Source organism: Mytilus edulis, chromosome 12 (assembly GCF_963676685.1).
Source record: "Mytilus edulis chromosome 12, xbMytEdul2.2, whole genome shotgun sequence".
Classification (NCBI taxonomy): domain Eukaryota; kingdom Metazoa; phylum Mollusca; class Bivalvia; order Mytilida; family Mytilidae; genus Mytilus; species Mytilus edulis.
The window spans coordinates 48127042-48146629 of record NC_092355.1 but is presented as its reverse complement, the minus strand read 5'-3'; the positions used below and the strand labels follow the sequence as shown (position 1 = coordinate 48146629).

At 31.0% G+C, this 19588-nt stretch overlaps 1 protein-coding gene across 1 annotated transcript; it reads left to right on the top strand.

Annotated features, from left to right (window-relative positions):
- Positions 1-5542: 5542 nt before the first annotated feature.
- Positions 5543-11538, top strand: LOC139498649 (uncharacterized). Its single transcript, XM_071287142.1, has one exon. The coding sequence runs from the start codon at positions 5580-5582 to the stop codon at positions 7563-7565; it is 1986 nt and encodes a 661-aa protein (XP_071143243.1). The 5' UTR covers positions 5543-5579; the 3' UTR covers positions 7566-11538.
- The last annotated feature ends 8050 nt before the right edge of the window (positions 11539-19588 follow it).

Sequence of the window (19588 nt, the reverse complement as noted above, 5' to 3'; positions counted from 1 at the left end):
AAGTTAGAGAACGGAAACAAAAAAGTCAGCATTTTTTTTCCATCTGTATAAGGGTATAACTCTGGAACGGACGTACTTACAGACAAGGGTACAACTTAATGCCCCCTTTGCTACAGTGGGGGCATACAAATTCTACATGTTCTATCTTAGGAAATATATACCAACGATCTACATTAATTGTGCAAGAATTTGTCAATGTTTCTATTGTATATGGTGGAAAAGGACAGCTTGTCTATTATTTTTTTTAAAACCTAACTGAATTATTATTTGTATACCGCAGAATAATCGCGTTTTTTTATGGTTCTCAAAAATATTATCCTTGTGGCCCTGAGGAAAATTTGCTGGTCCGAACTATTGTATACTGTTTTGATTCTCAAACCTTTATGACAACCATGTGCAATGGCCATTCTTGAATTTTGCCTAATTTAATCAATTGTTATATTTACATATTTTTATGCCCCCGCAGTGGCGGAGGGGGCATTAAGGTTAACCCTTGTCCGTCCGTCAGTATGTCCCAATGTTGGTTTCTGTTCTCTATCTTTAGTTTGCCTCAACCAAATGTTATGAAACCTAATCACATTGCTTATTACCATAAAACAAGACTAAGTTTGGTGGTGTCACTTAAACCGTCCAAGAGTTATGCCCCTTTACAAATAGAAACATTGCTGAATTTCCGTTTCTGTTCTCTAACTTTAGTTTGAATTTACCAGATGTTATTAAAATTATACACAATGCTTAAAACCACCAAATGCAGATCAACTTTGAATTTTGGTGGTGTAACTTTCACTGTTCTATGCAATGCCTCTTTATAGAGGGAAAAAGTTGCTGAATTTTTTGTTTTGTATTTCTTTCTTTAGTTTGCCTCAACCAAATGTTACGAAACTTTTACACAATTCTTATCACCATAAAAGTTAGTACACAATTGGTAAGTGTCTTCAGTCATGTCCGTTTATGACTTTTATGATATGGAAGCAGGAGCATCATCTGTGTCCAATGGACACATTCCGCATTTATTTCAAATCTTTTAGATAAGTTAGATTATTATATATTAGAATAAAAAGAAAGGTTCTGTAGTTCTTCTTCAATTTCAATTTTAGCACAGTTAAATCGACATAGTGACAAATAAGTGTTTGCATAAAGGTTTCGATACATGTCGATTTACATGGGAGGTAAATAGTAACAGCCATTATATATGTACATACTCTGACTCTGTGCAATAGTATACTAGTCCACAAAAGAAACGATGCAAGGCAATGTATTTTCCATAGATAATGAAATTGGAAACACTGTACCAAGATTAAAACTGTCCCATTTGTCTAATCTTTACAGAGTGTTATTATCTTATCAAAACCACTGATTTAAGACAAAAAAAAATATTTTATTTTTTTATTTTTGTTATATCAAAAATAGTATTTTTATAAATAAACCAGATGCTCCGCAGGGCGCAGCTTTATACGACCGCAGAGGTATTGCACAATACTTAACATAATAATTTTGGACCCCGATTTGGACCAACTTGAAAACTGGGCCCATAATCAAAAATCTATGACCATGTTTAGATTCAGCATATCAAAGGACACCAAGAATTCTTTTTTTTTTGTTAAAATCAAGCTAAGTTTAATTTTGGACCCTTTTGATCTTAATGTAGACCAATTTGAAAACAGGACCAAAAAATAAGAATCTGAATACACGGTTAGATTTGGCATATCAAAGAACCCCAATAATTAATTTTTTGATGAAATCAAACAAAGTTTAATTTTGGACCCTTTGGCCCCTAATTCGTTGGGACCAAAACTCCCAAAATCAATCCAAACCTTTCTTTTGTGGTTATAAACCTTGTGTTAAAATTTCATAGATTTCTTATAACTTATGCTTAAGTTATTATGCAAAAACCAAGAAAAATGATTATTTGGGACCTGTTTTTGGCCCCTAATTCCTAAACTGTTGGGACTAAAACTCCCAAAATCAATCCCAACCTTCCTGTTGTGGTCATAGAGACCTTATGTTAAAATTTTATAGATTTCTTTTTACTTATACTAAAGTTATTGTGCGAAAACCAAGAAAAATGCTTATTTGGGCCCTTTTTTGCCCCTAATTCCTAAACTGTTGGGACCAAAACACCAAGAATCAATGTCAACCTTTCTTTTATGGTCATAAACCATGTGTTTAAATTTCATAGATATCAATTTACTTTTACTAAACAGATTTTTAAGAAACTAATACTTTAGGTTATTATAAGCAATATCTCGAACAAGTTAGATATTGGTGGTCAATCGACTTTAATAAAAACATTTATAACCCTTGAAAATAATAAATTTATGGAAAATAGCCCCAGGTACAATTCAGATTTTTAATAAAACTTATACACTAGATTAATATCAACAATATCTCGGATGAGTTCTATAATCATGGACAATTGACTTTTTTAAAAGAGTTATGACCCTTAAAAATATTAAAATTTATGGAAAGTTGCCTTGTAAGCGCTCTCGATGGTACAAATTTTTTATTTTTTATTTTCAGTTTATTTCTGATAGAACGGACGTAGTTTTTTTAGGTCACCGTTTCAAAGGAACTGTGAATTTTGCCATCACTTTGCTTCCGTTGTCGTCTGTCCGGTGTAAAATATTTGAAACATTTCCACTGAAACTACTTAACCAATTCCAGTAAAACTTATAAACTGAATGATCCTTAGGATATCAAGAATTAGGTTTGTGTTCTATTTTCTATTTTGTAAAAAAACATGGCCGCCATGGGTAAAATAAGAACATAGGGGTAAAATGCAGTGTGTAGCTCATATCTCAAACACTAAAGCCTTTTAAGAGCAAATTTTCAGATGAATCTAACAACCCATTGTTGGGTTGCTGCCACTTAATTGTTAATTGTACGGAAATTTTGCAGTTTTGGTTATTATCTTGAATACTATTAATGACAAAGATAAACTGTAAACAGCACAACTTTCAGTAGGATCTACAAATAAGTTTATATGACCAGAATTGTCAATTGAATCCGTATGGAGTTATAGCCCTTTAAAAAAATTTTTCACAATTTGTTCATCTAGTTTGCTTCCTTTAAAAAAAAATCTTCTTTTGATATTGAATATGCTTAATCAATTTCAGCCCAACTTGGGAGTTATAATCTTGTATAACTTTAGTTTTTTATTTCCTTGTACTTCAAGAAACTTAGCCACTATGGCTAAAATGGAACATAGGGGTAAAATTTATTTTTTGCTTTTAAAGAAAAAACGACAGATACAAAGAACATTTAAATGGAATTGTTAAGCCACTCATTGATATATATTGAAGGGACAAATAATCATTGATGCAAGATTTAACCAAAAATTCCAGGTGATTGATTCAGGTTCTTTAGAGTCAATTTTAAAGACCATGAAATAGAATCTAAAGATTTTAAATTTCTGTTTGGGTTGTTCTCTCTTTGACACATTCCCCATTTCTAAAAAAAAATCTAATATATAAAAATGGTGTAGGGGGTTCTATTATTGCCCTCACCCTTTGAAGAAATTTCATGTTTTAATGCTCAAAATGTTCACAATTGAATTCCATCTTTTAAATTTATTAATGATTTTTTTAATTTTGAAAAAAAAGGGGGGGCACCATACCCAGAAAGAAAAAATGTCCTTCTCTACAAAAATATCTCTATCAATCATATATTCTCATTTATAATTACCAAATTTGTGTCAGGAATGCACGCATAAATGGAATGTTTTAGCTTTTTAAGTTCAAAATGTTTCAGTATTCATCTGTTTGGTAATCTGAATTTTGGTGAAAATTGACAATTTTTGACTAAAATTATTTTTTTAAAGAAAAAAAAAAACACACGACTTTCTTTTTATTTTCTGAATATATAGAATGTGGTCTTTCAAAATTTGTCAATGACATGTCATGGTATTGTTGGTCTTGGGAGATAAACAGATTTAAAATTTTAAAGTTTTTGAAATTTTTCATTTTCGAATTTTAACACATTTTTAAATGGTTGCTATGGAAACAAACCATTTAGTAAATTCAAAATTTTAACGTTTTTGTATAGTTTGGGGTTGTGTTTGTCAAAACTGTAAATATATATATTGTTTGTATTGATTAACTTTATTTCTATGGTTCTTTAAAATCCATTATATTTCAATTTTCAAAGGCTACTTATGGACGTATTTAGGCAAAATTTTGTAAGGATGGTTTCCATGGCAACCAAAGTTGAAAAGAAAAAATTAATACAGAAAACTTATTTTCATACCATACCTTCATCATAAACAAAATATAAAGACATTTGAAGAGGGGTCATGAATCGCCCATCAACAGGAACCTGCATGATTCTTACAAAGACCGGTACTTAATACAAATATATTTAATCAATGATTTTTGTGATTTGATTGTTTTTTATGTATGTTGGCGTTCTTTTTTTTTTTTTTTTTTTTTTTTTTGCGCTTCAATGATCATGTTGTTCCTTTGATTTCCTCCTGTAGTTGATGTGTTTCCCTCGGTTTGGTTAAGATTTGTAATCTGGATTTATGACTTTTGAACACCGGTAATCTACTGTTGTCTTTTTTACCTCTATTTTTATTCTATCGAACAATAATGATATAAATATTTTTCTAACTTTTAGTACAATTTGTTTTCCTGTCTTTTTACAAGGCTATCTCTCCTTTCTATAGCATGTTGAAAATATTTTTCTTTCGTAAAAGTATTTTAATCCGGTCAGAGAATTGTTATTAACCTAAAATCAGAAGAAAACAATAACATAACTTGCAAAATTCAAACATTCTTATTGTAATGAATATTCAGTGTATTGCCACATCAACAATCTGAAAGTCAAAAAGTTTACATTTGACATAACCTGTCGGAGCTATAAAATGTAAAGTAAATGGACACAATTTACTTTCAAATATAACAAGGTTAAACAATTTTAGTTGCTATCCATATTCCACGCACAACACCCGTTCATTTTCACTTACAGTCAATCTTCATTCAAACGTCGGTAACTTGTATTGCAATTTTTCCAAAGGTTATCTTGTAAACTTACACGTAGAATTATAATTCATTCATTATCACAATTTAAGATGTTGTTCAAAGATCGTAAAAGAGGGACGAAAGATACCAGAGGGACAGTCAAATACATAAATCGAAAATAAACTGACAACGCCATGGCTAAAAATGAAAAAGACAAATAGACAAACATAAGTACACATGACACAACATAGAAAACTAAAGAATAAGCCACACGAACCTCATAAAATACAGTATGCGGTGCTCAGAGACTGAAAATAAGTAAATTATCATTGATGTGAAACAGTAATTTGACCATCAATCAGTATGCATTGGGAACAGTTGGTAAAATGAAGTAAAAGCTATTGATGAATTTGCACTATACAAGATCGAACTTTTTATTATTTTTTCATCATTTATAATTGAATACGTAAGTCAGATTTTTTTTAAATGATCGATACCCATAATTAAAACTACGTCGTGTACAGATACTCCGAAAATCAATTGAAAACAATATGTCACAAAGTTATATCAGTTTCAAACAAGATGAGATGAAATGCAGTAGGACTTTGCACTGAGTTTAAAATGTTCACGCTATTAAAAGAGTCGTTCTTGTGGATGGTAAAAAACGTAACAGTATTATTTCTGTGTCTGTCTGCTATATTGTTGTTTTCGTACAGCAGTCTTGTTTATGTTAATGTAAACAATGCTATCGCAGTTCAATTATGCGACGATTTATGTTGTCCTGGAGTCGAATCTGATTCTGTTTACAATTGCACTACTGGAACATTTCGATTTCTCGTTAATACTGAAAACTGTAGAATTCCGAATGTGGATCCTTTCGACAAAAGTATAAAACATCTCCTTAATTTACATTCGAGACACTATAGTTGCGACGATCATCAAGTTGTTACATATATCAAAGGAAACACATTGTTTCTGAATCAAACGAAACAGTCAAAACGTTTATCTTTCTGTCGATTGGAAGCCATATATAGGAAAGGAAATTCTTTTAAATTTGGCGAGGAAAGTCAAGCATTCAATAGTTCTTTTGAAATTAAAGACGAGTTTATAAAAGTTAAGTGCTACAACTTTTCTGGAGCTGTCATGGCTGAAAATTACCATATGCATTTCATTATGAAATATACAAAAAACGAAAAAAGCAATTATAGCAACCACCAGGTTAATGATACAAAAAACAACGAAACTCAAAAATTTTTATTCAAAATTGGTATAAAGTCTAATGTATTATCGCGTCAAAGTCGACAATTTGAAATAAAAGATCGTTTAAATATTTTACTGTTAATGATCGACTCGACCTCACGGATTAATTCTTTGCGATATTTACCAAAGACTCGACAATATCTTATAGAAACTCTAGGAGCAGTGGAAATGATGGGATACAACAAACTTGCAGATAATACAATGGTTAACATGGTACCGTTTCTGACTGGTGATTACTATGAAAATCAACCATGCCTTAAAAGTAAACATGGAGTGGATAATTGCACCTTCATTTGGCAAAATTATTCACAGTCGGGATATTTAACTCATTTAGGCGAAGATTGGCCTGGGGCTGGAACGTTCCATTACGCTCTTAAAGGGTTTAAACGCCAACCAACTGATTATGATGACAGACCATTTCATGTAGCAAATGAGAAAGGTTCTAAGTGGATGATTGACACATGCTTTCATGGTAAGTCGTCATCTGAAACACTTCATCAGAGAATATATGACTTGGCGTACAACTTACGAAATAAACGTTATTTTTCACTTTCAACTCATTCTATAATGACTCATAACTATCTAGAAGCTCTCAGAAATATAGATAACATGACATTAAACACATTCAAGAAATTATATGAGAATAATCTACTCAATAATACATTCCTAGCATTCTTTGGAGATCATGGCATGAGGTTTGGGAAAGTAAGGATGACATTTATTGGTCAATTGGAAGAGAGGCTTCCCATGATGTTTATATATGTACCCCAATGGTTCAAGACAAAATATATTGGTTTTTTTAATAATCTAAAAACAAATTCTAGACGGCTTACGACACACTTTGATATGTTTTCGACTTTGCAGCATTTGTTAAACCTTGAAAACGAAAGAACACATAAATATGGAAAGTCATTATTTCGTGAAATACCACGTGAGAGGACATGTGAGGATGCTGGAATTCGTCCGCACTGGTGCACGTGCAATTATCATTTATCAGCTACGGATAATAGTACAACAAGAAACAATTTAGCCTCCATTTTCATTCAACATTTAAATACATTGCTGAAAAATCACACACATAAATGTTCAAAATTAACCTTAAAGTCAATAATATCCTCCATTAAACTACTGTCCCGTAAAATAGAGCATATAGAACACAGAGTAGTTATTGAAGCGGAACCAGGAGATGGTATTTTTGAAGCAACTCTAAGATGTGACAGAAACTGTTCGACTTATAATGTAATAGGTGACGTCAGTCGAGTAAATAAATATGGAACAAGCACAAACTGCGTGAAAGACAATACTTTGCGCAAAATATGTCACTGTATTAATACCGCCAAGCGATGATAGGTTTGTACTTTCAATAAATGCATCAAAAGCATCTTAGACTACTATAATTCAACAGTTACTATCATATTGACAATTCATTATGATGAAACTCAAACTCATATTTAATTAGTGAAATACAGTTATTCACAAAATCAAGGAATAAATCTTTTCACATTTAGATGAATAAAAAATTACTTATAATGAACCGATTTTCATACAAACGATATTAAACGTCTGCTAAGCCAAACTAAATTAATATAGAAAGTTAACTTCAAGGTTGAAATGACTTAAAATTACATTGGAAGGTCAATGTTTGTTGCATTTTCATAAATATCATCCAGGCTCGTTCGGAGTGATTCAAAAAATATTTAAAAGGGAGTAGCATTAGTATTTAAATTGATTATAATTACAGAAATCATTTACATCTAAACGTAATCAATTTAGATGAGAGAAAAGACAAACAGGAAATTAATCAAACAATCTTTTATTAGTAGACAATATAGAAAACTTAAGCTTCCACGAGAAAATAAGCATAAAACCAAGTGCATATTAGAGGAATAATTAACTGATTGATTGATTGGTTGATTGATCAACGTCCTTTGGTAAATATAGCATGCAAATTTAGGATGAACACAATTATGAAAAAAACAATAAGACAAAAGACAGTGATAATGGGTCCAATTGGATGAACTGATACCATTTTTATTTCCAATGGAAAAGGATAACATGCCGAATAGATGTTAAACATGTTGTCTGCAAAATGCATTTACCAGAATTGTTACAAATGGTTCTTTAACGTGAATACAGTATTGTCCATATTCCATACGAGGGGTCTAGTTCAACGTTCACAATTCCGACCAGACATGGTTACATATCATTACATCACGCAAAGCCAAACGGACGCAAGGGTTTTACTGCTGGACGGGAAAAGTCCAAGGGATTCTCATATTTCTACAACTTTATAGTCAACTATAGACATGCATATGTACACCAGGCTGCATGAAGGATATCTTTTGTAGTGCAATAAAAAGTAAAATCACAAAAATACTGAAATAGGAAAAGTCAAAACGGAAAGTCTCCAATCAAATGTAATTCAGTGGTTGTCTTTGATTATGTGTTACATATTTGTTTTTCGTTCATATTTTTTGTACATAAATAAGGCCGTTCTTTTTCTTTTTTGAATTGTTTTACATTGTCATTCTGGGCCTTTTATAGCTGACTATGCAATGGCAAACACGCTTGTCCAGTATGGAGCTTTCGATTCAAAAGTCTCAGATGAATTACGCTCACAAGGTAGAAACTGTTACAATACAACAACATAGCCGTTAGAGTCAAAGTTAATACATGCAATTCCAATAGAATATTTTCATATAGATTAAATCTTTTAATATAATCACAAATCTTATCACGTTTGGCAGCTTTCTGTGAAAACAACTTTAGTTGCGTGCACGTGGTGCTATCGTTGGAATACTTCAAAAAAGGGTCAAAGTTTAATAACCCGCCTACAAATAATCTACTGAAAATGGCGGGAAAATATGGTCAACTACACATGATGGCAAACAAAAGTACCAAGAATGAAGGCATGTCAAGAAATCCTCGATAAAAACTCTGATGGATCTCCTACGGTACTGTCGCTTAGAACACAGTCATATATATACCAAAATGGTCAATATAAATCATCCGTGTAATTGTCTCTATATATTTGATCTTTTCTTCAAAATTTCAACGGAGACAATTTCTTGGCTTGGCTTTTTGTAAAATGGTTTCAGAGGAGGGGCATTCACAATACGTATACACCAACAAATAGTCCCATAACTCCCCAGAATAAGTTGTCGGATCAAATTGATTCTACAATGTGGGCATATCTTCCGCTTCCGGTATGGCGGTTAATCAATTTTTTTCCTGAGAAACAAAATTACCAGTGGCTAAGAAGAACACATCTTAATGATATTATTATAAGTATAAGCAATGTCCAGTAAACTTTTTTATAGTGTTGCAAGAGGAGTGAGACCCGCTATCTACACGATATGGAGCAAATGTGAACTCAATGTACAGAAATTCCCCCACGCTGTTTTCAAAGGATTTCACACGATAGACCAAGCAGTGGCATTCTTTATTGCCGGTAGTGCATTTCAGAATTGTCATAATATTCCCGTCTTTGAGGATATTGAGACAACAAAATATCCCATACATTATGAACACGAAAGTAAAAACCCACCATGCTCTGTTGACACAATTGATGTCTCAACTATCAATGAAAATGAGGCCAATGACGAAAATAATAATGATACATGCAGTAGTAAAAAAAACTACACCCCAAGACCAGATAGATAAAGATAATCTCACTGATAGCATCATTCACACACAAGATATATTACAATCAGAGGATACTGTCCCTAAAGAAATAAAATCACAAGGTGAATCCCTCGAAATCAACAAAATAGCATGCACACAGTTGTGCAATGACAATCAAAATGCTTTTATGGTACAATGTTGTAAATGCCAACTGTGCACTCACTACAAGTGTACTCGCCTACCAGTTTATCAAATCTATCTATTAACTAGTACATCAAGGCGGTATAATTGTGAAACATGTACAACTGTCCCACCATCTTTTTTTAGAAAAGTGTAAAGGCTCATTCGTACAAATACAGGGCCAGGGAGATGATAAAGGGAAAAAAAACAGGCATTCAGACACTACAGAAAATGATAGAACACTTGAAATACTAGACAGAATAGAAAACAGTGTGGTGGACGCTATTACAAAAACACATGAAAAGAATCAAGATGATATGATTGTCCAACTAAAATTAGTTTTACAAAATGAGAGAAATCACAAGGAGCATATGAGTGAAATCTCAAAAAAAATTGAAGAAGTTAAAGGCACAATTTCCACCACCTCAAGTGAAATAAAATCTGAAACTAAGAGCATAATGAAAGAAGGTTATGACAAAGTGTCAACAAAAACAATAAATCAGATAAGAGACTTTACAGAAAAACTCAACAAGAGTGTAAACGAAAATATATCAAAAACTCTGCAGAATAAAATAGATCCCATTGCAGAAACTTTGCAGAAAACATCATTGATAGCGCTTTCGAAAGAGCAAACAAAACTAGTCGCCAAGAACTTCTTGAGTACAAAGATAAGAATAAAGCAGCTAACAGAACACCCCTTGTACTCACTTACCATCCTAATTTTAAAAATGTGTCATCCATTGTTCAGAAGAATTGGAAAATAATAGAAAATGATTTAAATCTAAAAAAAAAAAGTATTTTCATCACCACCAGTCATGGCCTTCAGAAGACCTAAAAACATCCGTGACAAATTAGTGACATCTGTATTAGCAAAGCAGCCTAATCCATCGCCCGGTTGCTACAAACAATGTGGTCGAAGGAATTGTTTGTGTTGTAAAGCTGCCAATACAAGCAGTTCTTTCATCAGCTCCGTTACTAAACAAAATTATACCATCTACTCTAATTCCAACTGTAAAACGGAGAACTCAATTTATATATTAACATGTGACACTTGTGGCATTCAGTATGTGGGAGAAACAATGGACAAATTTAATATTCGGCTCAATAACCATCGTTCATCTTACAAAACCAACAAAAACTGTCCTCTCACAAGACATCTTCGTTCAACGAAACATCCTTTTGATAATGTTACTTTCCAAATTATAGAAGTCAACACCGAGTGGGACACCACGGCGAGAAGGAGAAGAGAAAACTTTTGGATCCACCAACTCCACACTTTAGAACCTGATGGTCTTAACGAAAAGGACGAAAAAAGATACAGGAAAGATAAAGAATAATTTAAAACAAAGCATCGTCCTTTTTATCCCGTAATATTGACCAATGGACGTTGCTAACTTCAACTACCAATTATGTATTTTTAAGGTTGCTAAATCCAAGTGCAACATATACATTGAGCTGCAAGATTTTCTTATTTTCAAAGCAGCTAAATTGATAAAGCTAGTTGGTCTAGCGAAATATTGCGTTCATTTTGTAAATATTTTAAACATTCTTATATTTACATGCTAAATAGTGTGTTAAAATTACATTGTTAGGCAATCTATGACACACATGATAGATATAATAGGGAATTCACACATGACAGATATAATAGGTAATTTACTAATGCAAGACATACTGGTAATCAATATTCAAGCTACATGTATAATGGGCCTGGGTAGAACAATCATGAATAGAACAAAGAGGTGCAGTTTCTATGTTTTATATTCAAGATATATTGTCATGACTCTACACACTAAATATGAATATATAAACAGTGTTTAAAGAATCACATGTTGAATTTAAATTTGATTATTTATTATTTGTTTTGCATATTTTTTTTTTTATATTTAATGTCATGACTGTACTGATTGACTGTTATAATTTAGAAAGGAAATTCACTCAACTAAAAACACAAGTTTTGCCAAAGAATGTTAAAAATTAAGCATGTTTGGTAATATAATGATAAATGTTATAACTCATAAGAACTTTTAGATAGATAGTCTATAAAAGTATTTAAATAAGTGAAAAGCTTAGATGTACAGTGTAAGAAGTTTTAAAATTTTAAAAAAATAAAAAAATTCTTTGATGATTATCAGTACAGTCAGACAAGTCAATATATATAAGATTACAAGAGTTATCTTTCTTATCACATGTTATATACATTGTAGTTGTAATTGTTCTTTTTAGCCATTGGTATATATAATTTTCTTTGTACATAGTATAAAAACATTGTGTCAGTATAAAAAATGTGTATATTCACAAAGAAATCGAAATTACATATCAGTTGCTGGAATATAAATGGTTTTAAAAGTAAAGGGTACAATAAATATCCGGACTTTAAATTTTTAAGAGAAATAGAAACAAAGGATATTGTTTGTTTATTGGAGACACATTGTACCCAGGAGGAATCATTAGTTATTAATGGGTTTAAGTCAGTCCATTTATCAAGAGCAAAATCCAACAAGTCCAATAAAATATCGGGAGGAATTTCAGTTTTTGTAAAATCAAACTTGAAAGCTGGAGTAAAATTTTTAGAACACAAAACTAATGATTACATATGGTTAAAACTTTGTAGCACATTTTTCAGCACAACTGAGGATATATATCTTTGTTTCATTTATAATCCACCCTCTAATTCTTCTTACACGCAATCTCTAGATGAGGAAATTTTTGACCTTTTGGAAACAGATATTGAGAAATATTCAAAAAGTTGAAGTATAATTTTAGCAGGAGATTTAAATTCTAGAACAGGTACTAAACAACCAGATTTTATTGAGGGGGATAATAGAAATGGTGTAAACCAGATTTTTAATAACTTTGATCCAGATATAACTGTACCTGTACGTTATAGTATGGACCAAACTATCTCGTCTAGGGGTACATATTTAAATGATATCTGTATTGAAACAGGTCTTAGAATTTTAAATGGACGAACTACTGGAGACTCTGTTGGCCAATTAACATGCTATACTCCAGATGGATGTAGTGTTGTAGATTATTTTATTGTATCAGAAAATTTATTATCAAAGGTATGTTTTTTTAAAGTCCATAACTTATTGGGCGATCTCTCTGATCATTGTCAAATTTCTGTGTTATTGAACATACAGTGTAAAATAAAAGGAGATACAATGTCAAACTCAGATGTCTCTTAAAAGTTATAAATGGAATGAGAACTCTACTGAATTATTTCAGGAAGCATTATCTTCAGGCAGTATGCAACAAAAAATTTTGAATTTTAATAAAACTGAATACCATTCTGATATAAATAACATGATTAAAGATGTTAATACTATATTCTATGAAGCTGCAAATTTATCATTAAAACAAAAGCCTACTAAAAAATCAACAAGCAAGTTAAAACAAAATGTAAAGAAAAAAACCCAATTGGTTAGATGATTCATTATCTAAATTAAAAAATAACTTAGATGATAAAGAAAAATTATTACAAAAATATGCTTGGTTTTCTTATTTTTAAAATTTAAATGAAAAAGACACTAATGCATCCAGTGATTATTTAAAAGATAAGATAAAAGACATGGAAAGAGAAAAAAATATTTACTGAACTTGATAATTTGATTTCAAAAGCAGAAATAGAAAAGGCGATTAGTACACTTAAAAATAAAAAAAACCAGTGGTTTTGACTCAATTTTAAATGAAATGTTAAAGTCCAGTCAAATATATTAAGTTTCTTGTTTTCAAAAATTGTTTAATAGTATCTTAAACTCAGGAACTTTTCCCAAAATTTGGGCAAAAGGATATAATAGTTCCTTTATTTAAAAGTGGTTCAAAAGATGATCCTTCAAATTATAGAGGAATTACCATGATTGGAAGTTGTTTAGGCAAGTTATTTGTGAAAATTTTAAATATTCGTTTAGAGAAATTTTTGACAAGTAGAAATATTATTAAACCGGAACAAATTGGTTTCTGTAAAGGCAAGCGCACCAGTGATCATCATTTAGTTTTGAGAACTCTTATAGAAAAGTATACTCAACAAGGCAATAGAAAATTATTTACATGCTTTGTTGACCTACGAAAAGTCTTTGATACTGTTAATCATGATGGACTTTTTTATAAACTGAGAAATATTGGAATCAGTCAGTGATTTATTTTATAACACTCTAAAAGATATGTATAATAATATTGAACTTTGTGTAAAGGTAGACAAATATTCTATGACTGAGAACTTTACATCTAACATAGGAGCCAAACAAGGGGATAATTTAAGCCCCACTTTATTAAATTTTTTTATAAATGATATTCTTGACTCTTTTGATGAGACCTGTAAACCAGGGGTGGTGTTCTCGAAGCTATCTTAGGATTAGGACGTGTCCTGTCTTTGTCCTAAGTCGTGTTCTCGAAGCTCTCTTAACTTATGACATATCTCATTTTTCGTCCTAACTTTAAGTCACCCAATAAGGTGTCTTAAGATCATCCTATCTTCATTCTAGCATAATATAGTTTGGATTTCGCTCTTTGCTCATTATTTTACGTGAAAATGAACATGAAATGAAATGCATCATCGGTTATTAACTCGTATATAAAGAAATTGTGAATGATTTTAAACTTTGAACTTCGTGTTTCACGATACGATTACACTACAAATGTAATTCTCATTTCAAAACAAATTGTTTTTTCAGTTTAAATTACAATCCTTTTTAATATAATTACATTGGTAATTATGCATTTAATTCTTTTCATGTTATTATAAAATTCGTAATCAATTTTATTAAATAATTTCGTCATCAATAAATTTTTTATCAAAAATTTCTTTAACGATTTAAAATTTCGACTTACGATATGTTTAGGACGTCCTAACATAAGATTCGTCTGAGATAGCTTCGAGACACAACTTAAGAGTGTCCTAAACTGGTCCTAAGTCCATCCTAAAATTGATCTAAGATGTGTCTTAGGACGAAACTTAGGATACTTTCGAGAACACCACCCCTGCTATTTTAAATTCCTTACAGCTTAATTGCCTATTGTATGCAGATGACTCAGTATTAATGTCAGAAACAGCTGATGGTCTACAGAGGTGTATTCATAAACTATATAATTACTGTGATAAATGGGGACTCCAAATAAATATAAAAACTAAATCAGTAGTATTTAATAAAACAGGAAAACTAGATGAAAAAATATTCAATATTAATAATATACCTATTGAAAGGGCTATAAATATTTAGGAATTTATGTGAGTGCAAGTGGAAGCTTTACAGAGGCTAAAGATGATTTATATAAAAGGGAACTGAAAGCTTTATTTAAATATAAAAAAAGTTTTAACTTATATAAACCTAAAATTAACACACTTTCACATATATTTGATCATACTGTGAAACCTGTGTTGTCATATGGGAGTGAATTATGGGGATCTTCAGTAATAAATAAACTAAATAAAAATGAACATAATCTTTTTAAACTATGCAAGGACATGAAACAAGAAAGTATTCATGTCAAATTCTGTAAATTTTCTTTGGGTTTAGGTAAAAAATCTACAAATATAGCTGTGTTGGGTGAAATGGGAAGATATCCCTTATTTCTTGAAGTAATTTTAAATATGTTTAGATATTACAAATATATATTAAAGTCTGATGATATCCTTCTCTCTGAAGCCCTGAATGTCTCTAGATCACTAAATAGTTTAAACAAAAATAGTTAGTATAGTTGTATTGCTATTCTTATGAAATATCTTGATATAGATCTTAAACTTGTTAAAAATTCAGAGATGGATTTAAAATCACTAATTTACCGGAAATTAAAACAGAAATATTCTTGTATTTGGAAATCTGAACTTTACAATGATAGACAAAATAAACAGCATGGAAATAAACTAAGAGCTTACAGATTATTTAAAGAAAATATTTATATGGAAAAATACTTATTAATTTTAAATGAGGATGAAAGGCGACTGCTCACTAAGTTCAGAGTCAGTGCACATAAATTAGAAATTGAAAGAGGCAGATATGTGGGGCTTCGAGTGGAGGATAGAATATGTAAATTATGTAACACTGAAGTTGAGGATGAAATTCATTTTCTTCTTCAGTGTCCTGTTTTAGAAAATAAAAGATCTGAATATAGATTACTTAAATAAAGGTTAACAAAAACTTTAAAAGCCTCCCAAATAAATCAAAATTAATATGGTTAATGTCATCTGAGGATAATGTTATAATTAAAAAAGTAAGTTTATTATTGTGTACTTTATTCAAGGAGAGAGAATTAATTCTAGATACAGTTTAGTCACCGGTAGTTTGTCCATCTATATTATATTGTAAAACTATATATATATATATCTTTTCTGCAGAAATTATTTGGTTGAAAAAGACTTGACTTTGTTTAATTGTTAAATAATCAATGTAATCAATATGTAAGCACTTGTATGAAATTGAACTTAATTGTACTGCTCAAATTATTGGGCGTCATAATTGAAAATAAAAAACTTTGTATTTGTATTGTATTTGTCCACAAAAACACAATCCTTCAAATTAGGAAAACTTTCATTAAAACGGTATCAAATGAGATGGGTTCTAAACTAAGGTGTTACTGTTACAACAACCTATCAAGTAGTCGAAGCTTCATAACTCTTGCAATTAATTGGTCAATTCAAAATGGTTGGAAATTTGGTCTCCCTCACATGGTGGAAAACTAAAAGAGTTTTGTGAAATGGTCTCAAAAAGTTGCGTTCACAATATTGCATAAAACAGGTAAGGTACGTCCCATAACTCTCGTCTCGCTCAACAAAACAAGTATTTACGGTCTGCTCAATCTATACACATTTTATGTTCCTTTGTACATTTAACATATAGCACGGTACGTACCATACCTATTCAAACAGTGTTCTTGTCCTGGGTATACTTCAAATGTGAACTAACTGCTCTTGAAGCAAGTTTTGAATGTAATTGTTTAAGGGTGTAGGGTGACACATAATTGCTTAAAAGAACGTCACTTGACCCTGGCCGATTATTGTACCAATTGCCAATTCCTTATTTTTATTTTTGCTAGAGAACTAGCATATGATTTTTTGCATTTTTTTAGTTGTAATCTATTTCCTGCCTCCCCCCCCCCCCCCCCCCCCCCCCCCCCCACTCTAATTGGTCTTGCCTTCTATCGTTGTTAGTTTATACTTACTTTTTTACATGAATTGTCATCTTGCCTTATTTTTGCAAAGTTGCTCATCCGGCCTTCTTTTTTATTAAAAATTCCTGCATGTCCTGTCTTTTTCAAAACTCATCTTAGCCCACACACCCCTCCCCCCAAAAAAAATCCCACCCCCTTTTCCCTCTAATATAAATCAAATGATAAAGAATATGTAAGCACCAAGTGTGAGGTTTTCCAAATCATATATGCGCACGAATTCGCAATTGTTTTTATAGTTAACGAAATATGCACCGTTTTTTTCTTATGCAAACAAAATCAGTTAATGATGATTTGAATTACAATATTTACCCCGATAACACAATAATTTTTCACAATGTATAAGAGTTGTTCTAAAAATATTTATAAGGAAGTTCTTTTTAAACTTTCAGATTATTCAATTCAAATGAATATTTAATCTTTTTTTGATTTACAGGTTTACGAAACTCATGCTTAAAATATACACACGTATACGGAAGACGATTGAAGTATAATCTTTAGACAGACCATAAAAGATTATTAAAACTTGTACCAACTGATGAAGTGCACGGTCTATTCAAAAATTAAATTGTCCGGGTTCATTCCCTAATTTACCTATTATACATGAAACAAAATCGAGGTTCTTACTACATCAGTACATGTCCTGTGTCACTGGTATTAAAGAGATAATCGTAACTGAAATTACGATTATCCCAATGTGGAGACGGTTGATATAGGTAAAATCTTTACACTCATTTTTCTTAAATGTAGCATGTTTTTGTCAACAGTTACTCAGCTGCAAGGTTTATCTATACCATTACATCATATTTGAGTCGTAACAGTGCACTTGAATTGTCTAAGCGCTTTGAAAATAGCCGTTGCCATATTGGGATACTCGTAATTTCAGTTACGATTATCTCTTTAATACCAGCGTAGGTACTCGCACATTTAATTTGAATAATTTATCAGATATACTCAACATCTAAATAAAAGCAACATTTTTTTTAAATTTTTATTACCATAATCATTATTATAACCAAGTTGTCGATTTCAATGACAATATATAATAGATTGGAATAGAATTAAAATAAAGTATGTTTTTAGTTTACGGAGAGTTTGTTTTAAAGCTGGATGATAAAACTCTTATGAATACCATGAAATAATTTTACTATGATCATATACAGTACTCACATTGGATGACTATAATTTTATTTTTTAGGGGGAAACACTCCTGTTCAGTCGTAACCTTTTATAATCAAATCCCCAAAATCGAAATGAAAACTTAAAACTTGAATTATATAAAAAGGAGTAGTGTAATTAATTGTATTTTGTTGTAATGATAAGTTGCTTCATTAACACATGTCATACTAGCTTACATCACTCCAATACGATCAAAGTCAATTCAATAGAAAAATCTCAAAGGTAAAAAAGAAAAGTAAAATTGTGTTTAAATATAGCTATCTGTATCAAAAATACAGAATGGTTACTATATATATAGGCTAGCATTAGCATCATTTTGGAACATTTTGGAAAATTTAAGGCAATCACCTTTCTGTTTTTGTTTTGTTTTTTCTCCCTATTAGTTACATATTTTAGATGTAACAAAGAGATTTTTAGTAATAAATAAACATACTTTAAAGGTCGCAGATAGATTTCATTTTTTAACAACTAAAACCAAGGGGGAAAATGATAACAAAATGAAATGTTTTTTGTCGCGTCATTTTAATTTTATGCTTAAGGATGTCCTCTACACTGTTTAAAAATAATAAGCCTTTTAAAAGACTTTTATGAATTAATAGTATATTAATAAAGAAACAATAAAAGCAGAAAAAGTGGAGGGTCTGTGTGCTTCTTTTCGAGACATAAGTCATAGAAAATTTGGAGGGAAATAATTCTCTCTAGATTTTTCATACATTTAAAATTGGCATCTTTTTTATTTCTAAACTGTTAAAAAATAACAAGGATTTTACAAGATTTTGAGATATGACCTTTTGAACTTTATGTAATAAAATTATGAAAAGAAAAGTAGGGGTTAGTGGGCATTTTTTTTTTAATGGAAATACATGGATAACACCAGAGGAATCCGAAAATCTTGGAAAAAAATTTCAAAAAAATGAAGAGGCAAACATCCTTTAATAAGCAGTCAGTTTCTGCAACAGCATCTCTAGTTGATGTCACCGTTATTTGCGACATTCTACAACCAAAAAAAACACTAGAAATTTGGTATAAAAAAGTTCAATAAATTTACAATTGAAATGCACTGTAGAAAGTGTGAATCATAATAAAGAAATTGTCAGCTTATCATTTCGGGGCCTTTTATATCTGACTAAGTGGTAGGGCCTTTGCTCATTGTTGAAGGCCGTACGATGTTCTGTTATTGTTAATTTCTGTGTCATTTGGTCTTTTTGTGGAGAGTTGTC